At 41.9% G+C, this 11,820-nt stretch overlaps 1 protein-coding gene across 5 annotated transcripts; it reads left to right on the forward strand.

Moving 5' to 3' along the window:
• The first annotated feature begins 34 nt into the window (after positions 1-34).
• IRAK4 (interleukin 1 receptor associated kinase 4) lies at positions 35-11,274 on the forward strand. 5 transcript variants are annotated; one of them, XR_014933840.1, is made up of 12 exons: positions 35-262; positions 1,362-1,507; positions 1,803-2,000; positions 3,121-3,281; positions 4,626-4,690; positions 4,861-4,975; positions 6,225-6,334; positions 6,896-7,047; positions 7,667-7,850; positions 8,822-8,884; positions 9,637-9,795; positions 9,885-11,274. XR_014933840.1 is itself a non-coding variant. In XM_015854877.3 (11 exons), the coding sequence occupies exons 1-11, from the start codon at positions 102-104 to the stop codon at positions 9,915-9,917; spliced, it is 1,395 nt and encodes a 464-aa protein (XP_015710363.1). In that variant the 5' UTR covers positions 35-101; the 3' UTR covers positions 9,918-11,274. The 5 variants fall into 5 exon arrangements, 3 of the variants coding, with proteins under 3 accessions (XP_015710363.1, XP_085370176.1, XP_085370165.1); XR_014933839.1 differs by lacking the exon at positions 6,896-7,047 and adding an exon at positions 7,097-7,167; XM_015854877.3 differs by lacking the exon at positions 6,896-7,047.
• The last annotated feature ends 546 nt before the right edge of the window (positions 11,275-11,820 follow it).

An 11,820-nucleotide genomic window follows, 5' to 3' on the forward strand; every position in this document is an offset into this window, starting at 1 on the left:
GGGCGGAGGTGGCGTCACGGCCTCGGAACGGGGAGGTGCTGAGGGGCTGTCCGGGTAAAGTGGCGAGAGCTGGTGGCTTTGAGGTTCCTGGCCGCCCCGCCATGAGCCAGCCGGTCACCACCGCCACCTACGTCCGCAGCCTGCGCTACGGGCTGCTGAGGCAGCTGGCCGACCTCCTCGACCCGCAGGAGGGATGGAAGCGGCTGGCCGCGGCCATCACCGACCCGGCAGGCGAGAGCAGATACAGCCAGGCGCACATCAGGTCTGGTGTGGCCGTCGGGTGATGTAACCGCGTGCACTGATGTTGGATTGGCATCAATGTGCCCTCCGTGTGTGTGTGTGTGTCCAGCACTGCTCAGAACGTATCTCACATAGTGCTTCCTGAGGGAACCCAAACTAGTTCCTCTCCAGTTTGCTTTTGAGACAAGTGACACTTCTCCTGCTAGTCTGAGAGGGCTGGGGCTGTTCAGCCTGGAAAGGAGAAGGCTGTGGGGAGAGCTGAGAGCGGCCTGTTGGTGTCTGAATGGGCTGTGAGAAAGGAGGGGACTGATTCTTCAGCAGGGTCTGTGGTGATAGGACAAGAGGAAATGGATTCATGCTTAAAGAGGGGAGATTTAGGTTGGATATAAGGAAGAAGTCTTTTGCAGTAACTGTTTACAGGGGCTGGAACAGGGGCCCGGAGATATGGTGGATGCCCCATCCTTGGAGACATTTAGTGTGAGCAGCCTGATATGGCTGTGGGTGTCCCTGTTCAGGGCAGGGCAGTTGGAATGGATGGCCTGTAAGGGTCCATTCCAACTCAAATGGTTCTGTGAGAGCTACAGAGAACTGATTGAATCAGAATAAGCCCTACAGACTGTTTGCCATGGACAAACGTAGAACGTGTCCTTTTACCCAAGTTTGCATTTCTTTGGTGTCATTTTGTGTACAGGGGGTTGTATGTGTGTTTTCATAAGGCCTGTATGGTTTTAAGTTGAAAGAGGGAAGATTTAGGTTGTATGTTAGGGGGAAGTTCTTCACTAGGAGAGCGGCTAGGCCCTGGAACAGGCTGCCCTGGGAGGTTGTGGATGCCCCGTCCTTGGAGGTGTTCAAGACCAGGTTGGACGGGACCCTGGGCAACCTGATCTAGTAAATGTGTATGTTTGGTGGCCCTGCCAGGCAGGGGGGTTGGAACTACATGATCCTTGAGGTCCCTTCCAACCCGGGTCATTCTGTGATTCTGTATTTAGCAGTACTTCTGTTGTACTGCTGAAGTACAATTCATTATATAGTGATTTTGGGTTTATTTTTATTTACCATTAATCACGCTCCTTTTTTTGTTACTTTTCTTTTCAAAGTTAGCTTTAATTTTTCTTTTTAAGGAGATTTGAAGCATTTGTGCAAATGGGAAAGAGTCCCACATGTGAGTTGCTTTATGATTGGGGAACAACAAATTGTACAGTCGGTGACCTTGTGGATCTGCTGATTAGGAACCAGTTTCTAGCACCAGCAAGTCTTTTGCTTCCAGGTAACTGTTATCCATGTATATTCTGTGCTGTGCTCCCTTGTCTGTATGATGCCAGTGACCTTCACAGTAGTTGGACGGTCAGAAAGGATTAGGTGAAAATAACCAAAAGAGGATACATTTTCCATCATTTACAATAGGAGTTTTATGGAAGTGGGCTACAGTTTTCCAAGTTTAAATGAAAGTCCTGCAATTTTCATGTGGTGCAAGATTATAACCTTAGTAAATACTGACGTAATGCTATTTATGTTTTCTGTTTCCTAATACGGTTAACGCTTTTTCTAAATTCCATTTTCAGAAGCTGTCGGGATGGCACAAGAAGTTACATTACCTCTTTCTTCACAGGAAACTTTGCCTATACATGAAAAACAACAGCCTATACAGGAAAAAGAAGTGACATCTGTAAAGCCTGTGTTGTCTCAGAATACAGAGGAGCAACCTTCAGCCCCTCCATGTTTAAGTCAAGAGAACAGCAGCGCACAGCCTAGTAACACAGGTAGGTGCTTAGTTTGTTAAAATGAGTTAGTGTTTTTTGCTGATCTGTCCTTCACCTGTGTGAAATAAGTCCTAGGAACGCACTGGAATGCACAGTAATGACTGCATTTGCGTCTTCGTGCTTTTTGTTCTTGTATTGTGAGACTGAACGCAACCTGTGCAAATAAGACATCAAAAAATGAGAAATAACGTAGTCACACTAGTGCCACGGTGTGAAGTTTAGCAATGGCAAGTGTAGAGTCCTGCACCTGGGGATGAATAACCACATGCATCAGTACAGGTCAGGGGCTGCCTGGCTGGAAAGCAGCTCTGCGGAGAAGGACCAACAATTTCTGGTGGACAGCAGGTTGGCCATGAGCCAGCAGTGTGTTCTTGTGGCTAAGAAGGCCAATGGTATGTTGGGGCATGTTACAAAGAGTGTAGCCAGCAGGTCAGGGGAAATGATCCCCTCTACTCTGCCCTGGTAATGCTGCATCTGGAACACTGTGTCCGGTTCTGGGCTCCCTGGTTCGTGAAAGACAGGGAACTTCTAGAGATGGTCTAGCAAAGGGCCACAAAGATGATGAGAGACCTGAAGCATCTGACTTATGAGGAAAGGTTGAGTCACCTGTTCAGCCTGGAGAAGAGAAGTCTAAGAAGAATCTTAACAGGCAGAGAAGGGGCAGCGGACGCAAACAGGAACACATGAAGTTCCATCTGAACTTGAGGAAAAACCGGGGAGAGGTTGTGGAGTCTCCTTCTCAGGAGGTGTTCACAGCCCATCTGGATGCTCTCCTATGCAGTTTACTGTAGGGAACTTGCTTTAGCAGAGGTTGGACTAGATGAACTCCAGAGGTCCCTTCTATAGTACTCTATCCCCTCTATACTACTAGGACTCTGTGACATTGTAATGTTTGTTCTATGTGTAATTCTATTGCCTTCTTTCAATACTGCTTTTGTAGACTGTTTAGCACCTTGTGCTTTGCATTCGGATCTTAGTTATCAGAAATAACTAAGAAGTATGGGAAAAAGGTGACTAAAGAAAGTATTCTGATATAGATTAGAATTCGAGGATCTATTTAATATGCTTGTTATTTGAGTAGAAATGTGGTTCTGTGCTAAATGTCAATTGTGTCTTCTAGATTTCCACAATTTTTGGTTTCACGACTTGGAAAATGTTACAAATAATTTTGATGAACGACCAGAATCGGCTGGAGGAAATAAGCTGGGGGAAGGTGGCTTTGGCGTTGTGTTCAAAGGCTACATCAACGGCAGAAATGTGGCTGTCAAGAAACTTGCTGCTGTGAGTTGTCCTCAACATTTTTCCAATTAATAACTTTGTTCTTTATAGTGTCTTTGGTTGTCTATGAAGAGTTGAGTAGTACATCTCCAGAAAGTATCACCATGTTAAATATGAGATGGGTTCAGAACATTATCCTGCTGTCCTGTGGGTGGTGTGAGCTGTTACAGTGGCCAGAGGTGAAACTTTGTGTTTCCATAGTTCTTGCAGTGGCTCACACAGTCCTTGGGGGGAGCAGGATGCTCCCTTTGTTCCCCTCTTCCCCCTGCACACAAGAAGGGCAGAAGAGGTTTTCCTTCCAATTTCTGTGGCACAGTGCATTGGCAGGTGGACACGATAAATAAACTAGATAGTTATGATCATATAGTTTTAGTCCTTTTAATTGTTGTTTTCTGTGAATAATGAATTTTATAACAAGTGCTATTAATAGGAAACTGCAGTGAAATGAAATACCCAAATACAGGCTGAATATAAAATGAATTGATAGCAGCCCTGAGGAGAAGGTTTCTGATTGAACCTCAGTATAAACTGCCAATATGTGCTCACAGTCTGGAGGGCAAACTGTATCCTGGGCTGCTTCATAAGAATAGTATCTAGCAGGGTGAGGAACATGATTGTATTCCTCTTCTTTGCTGCTGTGAGCCCCACCTGCAGTGCTGCACCCAGGTCTGGGCTCCCCAGCAATAGGATGTGGGTCTGTTGGTGTGTGTCTAGAGGAGGCCACAGAGATGGTCAGAGAGATGGAGCACCTCTCCTATGAAAGCAGACTGAGGGAGCTGATCTTGTTCAGCTTGGAGGAGGGAAGACTTAGAGGGTGCTATATAGCAACATTCCTGTACGTGAAGAGGGTATACAGGAAAGATGAAGAGGGACTTTTTACATGCGCATGTAGTGATAGGATAAGCATTTTTTGCTATGTGGGAGGCGAGGCACTGGGACAGGCTGCCCAGGGAGCCTTTGGGTGCCTCATCCCTGCAAGTGCTCAAGGCCAGGTTGGATGGGGCCCTAGGCAGCCCAGTCTGGTAGGTGGCAGCCCTGCCCAGGGCAGGGAGTTGGAATGAGATTGTCTTAAGGGTCTAACCCAAGCTCTGCTTTGGTAGCTTGATGATTGCTGAAACTGCATCAATTACTCCAATAATATAATGTTACATGATAAAAAAAAAAACAAAAATCATGTTCTGATGCTTTTGTCTTCGAGTTCAGTTTAAAAAAAATAGAATATGGTACACGGTTAAGCAGTTGTTATGTGTAAACTAACTAAAAAAAGGCTTACAATGTAATTTTTTTGTGAACAATCCTCCGTTTTAATACATCCAGCAATTTTAATGTCAGGTACTCTCTTTGTAGGTGGTTGATGTTAGTGCACAGGATTTGAAACAGCAATTTGATCAAGAAATAGAAGTGATGGCAAAGTAAGTACTGGACCATAAATGTCACTGTAACGTTTTCTGAGTATCTAAAATGGCAGATAACACCATAGTGTGGTCCCTATTTTTTGTTTTACCAGTGTAAATGTGGGATTGGGGATCACAAATGTTAGGAGATTTGTAGAGCATCTCTGAATAGAATTCTTCTGCTTTAGGTGTAAACATGAAAACCTAGTAGAATTGCTTGGTTTCTCAAGTGATGGTGCTCAGCCCTGTTTGGTGTATGAATACATGCCCAATGGTTCGCTGCTTGATAGACTTGCTTGTCTGGTAAGTAAAATCTTTGTTAAGTGGAGCTGTCTTTGAAATATCTCTGGAACTGTGATGGCCAAGCAGTGTTCTGCTACTTCTGTGTTCTAGAAGTAAGACATATAATAATACTTAGTCTTCCAATAACATGTCATACAGGTGTTTTTGTCTCAGTGTTGCTTAGTCAAATGAGAGTAGCAATATAATGTGCCAATATCCTGAAGTCCAAGCTATGCTGCAGACTTGATATAAGCAGAGGGTGCCACAGTATTGTTCCTACACCTGACACTGGTTTGTTCTCAGCTTGTTCCTAGATTCTCTGTTGTAAAATTGCCATTTGCTCACTGCCCTTGTGATAGTAGCTGTAACATGATGTTCATAGTTTGCATTATCTCTTTCAGAAGTCTTTAAAGAAACAGGGTGTACTTTTTAAAATTAATATTTTACGTAAATACAGTGCTTTCATCTGATTTAATCAGATGACGTAACTTGTGGCCCTGGCATTTAATAAGGAATCAGTGACTTTGGTGGAGGGACCAGTTGCCACATGTTAGAATGATGCAAAGAGTGAGCTGGATGTATGCTGCCAGCTGAATGCCCACATTAGTTTGTGTTAGTGAAAGCTAACTTGTAGAAATTATTGTCCTCCATAAGGATGTGTATGAAAATGTTCATCCAGCCACTTGCTGGCCATTAGCGTTAAGTGAGCTGAAAAGAATAGTAGTAACAAAGCTACAGTAGAAAACAAAGGTATAAAGGGGACAAACTTACAATATAAACTCAGGAAGAGTCTTCATCTTGTACTGACTGTGTGTTCTTGCTGATAAAGCAGGAGTCACTGTGATGTCATCTGCTTGTCTGGGTTTTGAGGAGCAGGCAAGGGAGGCAGCAGAATGCTATGACAGGATTAAGAAGTGCTGATAGAAAGCACGGTGTGTGGGTAGGTGCAGGCAGTTCTTTGCAGTGCAGCTTATCTTACATTGTCAGAGTTAAATGTAAACTGCTCTGTAACAGGTGAATTAATCTAATTCAAAATGTGCATTGGGGAAGAGAATGAAATGCAACAAATGGCTATATCTCAGCTAATGTAAATTGAGAAATCTATACCATTCATCTTTCCAAAAGTAATTTACTCGAAAGCCACAAAGTGTAGCAAGTAATTGCTCTGGATTGGGTTTTGTTTGTCTTTTGTTTGTTTGTTTCATGTTAATAGAAAAAATATACTTTGGATTTTCACACTTATACTTCCCTTTCTCCCTCCTTATTCAAGGATGGCACTCCACCCATTTCTTGGAAAACAAGGTGTGAAATTGCTCAAGGTACAGCAAATGGCATCACCTTTTTGCATGACAATAATCATATTCACAGAGACATTAAAAGGTAAAAGACACTGGGTGCTTTTTGTTGTACTTTTTTAAAGTCTGTTAGAGAAAACAGAAAGATTCAGTGCTTTACTCAAGGACGCAATCCTTTCTGCAAGTGCTATCCATCACCATAATCTTGTCTGTGCCACAGGGACATGACTAGTACAGGCTTCTAAAGATGATTAAGAGTCTGTTGTAATCTGTCACTTTCAAATCGTTATCTGAGCGCTGCAAAGGCGTGTAGGAGTTCTGTTCTTTCGCAATTGCTGCTCACAAAGAAGCTGCCGTAACAGAACGTTGTGACTTTTTAAATTGGGAGTTTTTCAGATGAAAACCCAACGTTTTTTGGTTTTTTTTTTCCCTGGAGCATTTCTGAGTTCCTCCTTTGATTTCCTTCTGTTTAATATGAAGACGTTAAATCAGGTTCATGAAGCTTAATTACCTTTAAGGTTGATGTCTGTTCACTTATTTGTTATAGCAAAATAGATGTTTTGGTTGTTCTTTTTGTTTGCACTGACAAAGTAGTCAAAATGTTTCAAGAAAATGCCTAGATATGGGTACCCTGCTTCTTCTGTAGGTTGACAAGGAGCAACCAGTGGGTTGGGTGTCATAGAGGAATGTTTCAGTGGCTTTCTGGCTTCTGACACCTCTGTTAAGTCTAGGCTGTACAGGCTTTGTGAACTTCCATTCTGTGAGGAAGTAGTTTTTGCTTCAGCTCACCCATAAAAGGTACTTGCTGCTTTGACAACTCATATTTCTTCTTTCTTTCCTGCTTAAGCATCAGGACATGCGTAGTGCCTGGAAGGGATGCGTTTTCTTACCTTATGCTGCTCTACTCTTCTAACTGCTGTGAGTTGATTTTATCACAGGGTTGGATTTGGCTTTGTTGTTGTTTTTTTTTTTTGGCTTCAATTCCATTTTGCAACTTCTTGCATTTTCACTGTTCAGATTTTCTGTAAGACCAGTAAAAAGCTGGAGATAAAGAGAAACACAGCACATAGATAATTCCAGCATTAAGCAGTATTGTTTCTCTTTCAGGAGAATACAAGTATTGGTAATCATTTGACATTGCAGTGTGTAACAGTTGACATTGTATTAGATAATAGGTATAAACCATTAAAGCCAGCTTTTATTAGTTCTGAGTAGAGGTCTAGCAGTTAAGAATTCTACTGTGCTCCACTACTCAATTTGGCTGTGTTTTTCTTTTGTGTTTTGCTGGGGTTATCTGTTATTTCTAGAAACATTCAGAATAGCAGCTTGCATTTGGTTACTAAAGAATTGTTAGTCTATATTAAAACCCAGTTACTGTTTTGGAAAGCTCCTTTCATTTTTCTCCCCTCTTCACCAGTGCAAATATCTTATTAACTGATACCTATGTGCCTAAAATTTCCGACTTTGGACTTGCAAGAGCATCAGTAACATTCACACGAACCATCATGACAGACAGAGTTGTGGGAACAGCAGCCTATATGGCACCTGAAGCTCTGCGAGGAGAAATAACGCCTAAGTCTGATATCTTCAGCTTTGGGGTAGTAAGTAGAATGAGGGAAGCTGTATGTGATTGTGTTTATGTGTTGGTTGATTTCATATTGGAAGAAGTGTAAAAAATCAAGAATACCCGAAATTAAGCAATCTACTTGAGGAAATGGCCACCAGTTGTATCAGATGAGGTTTTGTCTGGACATAAGAAGGAACATTTTCTCTCAGAGAGTGGTCAGGCACTGGAATGGCTGCCCAGGGAGGTGATGGAGTCGCCATCCCTGGCAGTGTTCAAGAGGCATCTGGGTGGGGAGCTAGGAGATATGGTTTAGTGGTTTTCTGTAGGTATAGTAAAGGGATGATGGTTGGACTAGATGATATTGTAGGTCCTTTCCAACCTTGTGATTCCATGATTCTATTTTCATCTGTTATTTTTCCTTTTCCCAGTGAATGTGCTCTTAAGATAGTGTTTCTACTCTTTGAGTGGTCTAAAAGCATTTGAATATGTTGATTAAAATTTTGATTAAAATTTTGCACCTGTTGATACTTACTTAAAATCTGAAAGACAATGATCCAAAGTGAGTTTCATCACCAAATGGATGTTGTCAGTGTGGGATTTGACTGAAAGCTGAGTACAGTGCATATCTAATCAGAAAAACCCAAACAACTGCCTGCTATTTGGGAGAAAAGTGAATCTATTCCCTTCTTCGTGCCATTTAGTTTCATAGGGATGTAGGTCAAACACTGTACCTGAGTATCTGTGAAATTCTTCCATCTTCCAACTTAGAGACAACGCAGTGTAGGGTGTGGAAAAGTGCCGAACATCACAGCTAATAGCAGATGATGAGAATAAGGCTGGGAACAACAGGAACTATGGGTTGTGTAGTGGGCTGTGCAATGGGACAGGTACTGATCCTGTGAGCATTTGTGTGAAAGGCTGAGGATCATGTTCCTCTTTTCAAACACTGTGTATGCTAAGGATTAATGTATTCTATTCTTCTGATTTATTTATTTTTTCTTCTAGGTCTTACTAGAAATAATAACAGGTCTGCCACCAGTAGATGAAAACCGGGAGCCACAGTTGCTGGTACTTTTCTGCTTTCTTCCTCTAGGATCATTTCATGTAAAATAGTCATCAGGTAACAGGTGGTGAGACAAGCAAATTGCATCACTTGATGAATAGTTATGGGAACCACTTTTGTATCAATCTTTATTTTAGAAGTGAAGCATTTTACTCTTAGCTGGTAGGAGACTGTCCAGTCCCCACATCATCTCTTTCCAATCTGTATTATATTTCTCTTTGTTCTGATACTCTTTCTTGTTATAATGCTATTTAGCTTTACCAGCATGCCCTTATTTTACCAGATACCCTGATCCTCTTTCATCATATCATTTGGTTATGGTTTTGGTTTGGTTTTGTTCCGCACTGTTTGATAGCTGGTCACCCTCTCACACATAGGCAGCTTTAGGATTACCTGTATACTATTAATAGGGCACTTTCTCTAGGCTTTATCTTCTCTAAGCTTTATCTTCTGGAATATAAAGTCTGATTTGATAGGCTCCTTTTGGGAGCACAGAGAGTGGGCATTATGAGATAATGTGGCATCCCTAGCTTCAAATATTTACAAGTTTTTAATCCCCACTATAGTCTTGTAAGTTGTTTTGGTAGATACTGATGAATAATTGTGCTACCCAACCATTGCTGTTATTTTTCTCAATCACTTCTCTAGACAAAGAATGAAGAGCACTGAAAAGCAAGTTGTCAAAGTATTCGTGTGGAATTTATGATCTTCAGATGCTTACTGTATTCTCTGCTCATTGGTTCCAACTCTCTTGTAGTTAAGTATCAAGGATGAAATTGAGGATGAGGAGGCGACTATTGAGGATTATGTTGATGTAAAGATGAGAGACTGGGATGCAACTTCAGTTCATAAAATGTATTCACTTGCTGATCGGTGCCTGAATGAGAAAAAAAACCGGAGGCCAGACATGAAGATGGTATGTAGATGTTCAGATTGAAGGCTTCTGTATAGCTCTATTTGTAGCTGTGGTGTCAGTTACTTGTACTTCTCGCTGTTCTCTTGCAGGTCCAGCAGTATTTACAAGAGATAAAAACATGATGTGCTTTCCTAATATACCTGTTTTCTAAACAGAGCACAGACCAGCCAGCAGCAAGTAGAGAACTATATTAGCACTTACTGTGACATTATCAGCCTTTCTGCTTTCCAGAATTTTCTGGTCCACATGTAAGGCGTGCAGGTGGCTTGCCATCATAATGCTTTTTTATTATTGTTATTTTATTGTTAACTGGGCACCTTTTCATGCATCTGTAGCCCTGGGACCTTCAACATGAGAAAGCTTTTTTCCTTCTTTTTATGTGTATAAACAAACTGCAGTTCCAATACAGCCTCTACATAGGTTTGTAAGCACGTTTCTGTATTGCCATCTCTCTGACTTTTCCTTGCCGAGTATCTTCAGCACAGCAACGTGATAGTAACAAGGTGGATGTCTTTCTGCACTTTTTTTCTTGAGGAGACCTACTAGACTACAGAATCACAGCATTATCAAGGTTGGAATAGACCTAGAAGATCATCTAGTCCAACCATCACCAATACTTCCCAGCTAAATCATATCCCTCAACACAACATCCAGATGTTTCTTGAACACTCCCATGGTCAGTGACTCCACCACCTCCCTGGGCAGTGCATTCCAATGCCTGACTACCCTTTCTGAGATGTAATACTTCCTAATGTCCAGCCTGAATCTCCCCTGCTGCAGCTTGGAACTATTGCCTCTAGTTCTGTCACTGATTACACGAGAGAAGAGGCCAACCCCCAGCTCACTACAACCTCCCTTCAGGAAGTTATAGAGAGCTATAAGGTCTCCCCTGAGCTTCCTCTTCTCCAGGCTGGACAATCCTAGCTCCCTCAGCCTCTCCTCGTAAGGCCTGTGCTCCAGACCCCTCACCAGCTTTGTAGAATAGATACAAAAACAATCAGTAAACATAAATGGCACTTGTGTTGTTGACAGAAGGCAATAGGCAGTACCCACATTTAAACAGACTTAGCATTTTAGCTTGAGAGTTCATATTGGTGTGAGCAATCTGGTAACACCCGTGAATGTGACTGAACCTTCTCAGGATTTGTTTCATTCAAATAAGTGCTGCAGAACATTTTATATTTGCAGGTTTTGCAGGTGGAGCAATTATATCACAGTGCCAACACAGAAATGGGTGGCTTTCTTCTGGTGGGCTCTGCTGATGAACCATTTAATAATCATTGTTCATAGGAAGACTTACAGTTACTTTTTACATTTTAGAAGAGTCCTTGTGAGATACTGCAAATATTGGCTGTTTATTTTGTTAAAGGAGTTGATATTTAGAACCAATCCTGCATTCTCCTTAGTCAAATCATTGAGCTCCTACCTGCGTGTATGTATATTCATGAAGTATTAAAATACACAAAATTACTGCAGTAACTTTCTGTGTTTGGGGGTTTTTGTTTTGGTTTGGGTGGCTTTATTTAAAGATTGACATATCAAAGCAGACTCAAAATGGAATGAAGTGAATAATAGAGATTCCAGATACTTTGGGCCAGCAGGTGACTGCTTGATGGAAGAGCTTATTTTCACATAGCATATTTTCTGGACCTCAGATGCTGGAAGTGGAAAAAATAAAAGTGCTAGAAATTAGAATAAAAGCTGTTGAAGTAATTCTTTAAACAGCTCTTGCTGCTGTTACTTGAAGGTTTATTACTAGAAAGTTTTTTTCTGCTTGTTACTGCTGTAGGGGTAGAATACATCTACATTGTTGCCCGTATATGTGAAGGGCAACAGTTCTCTCCTTGGCTACAGGTAGCGATGCTAGTAAGTGTGCTAGTAAGTGTCAAAGAGGTCTGCACCGCCACAAGTGGTTGGGACTTGAGCCTGTAGTGGCTGCTGAGGGATAGGTGACTGTAACAGACAGTATGTAGGCAGTGCTGCTTCTGTGGAGCATTATGGTTTTGTAGGTTGCAGCTCGTAACT

The sequence above is a fragment of the Coturnix japonica genome, chromosome 1 (assembly GCF_054131305.1).
Source record: "Coturnix japonica strain WE chromosome 1, WE-NBRP24, whole genome shotgun sequence".
NCBI lineage: Eukaryota > Metazoa > Chordata > Aves > Galliformes > Phasianidae > Coturnix > Coturnix japonica.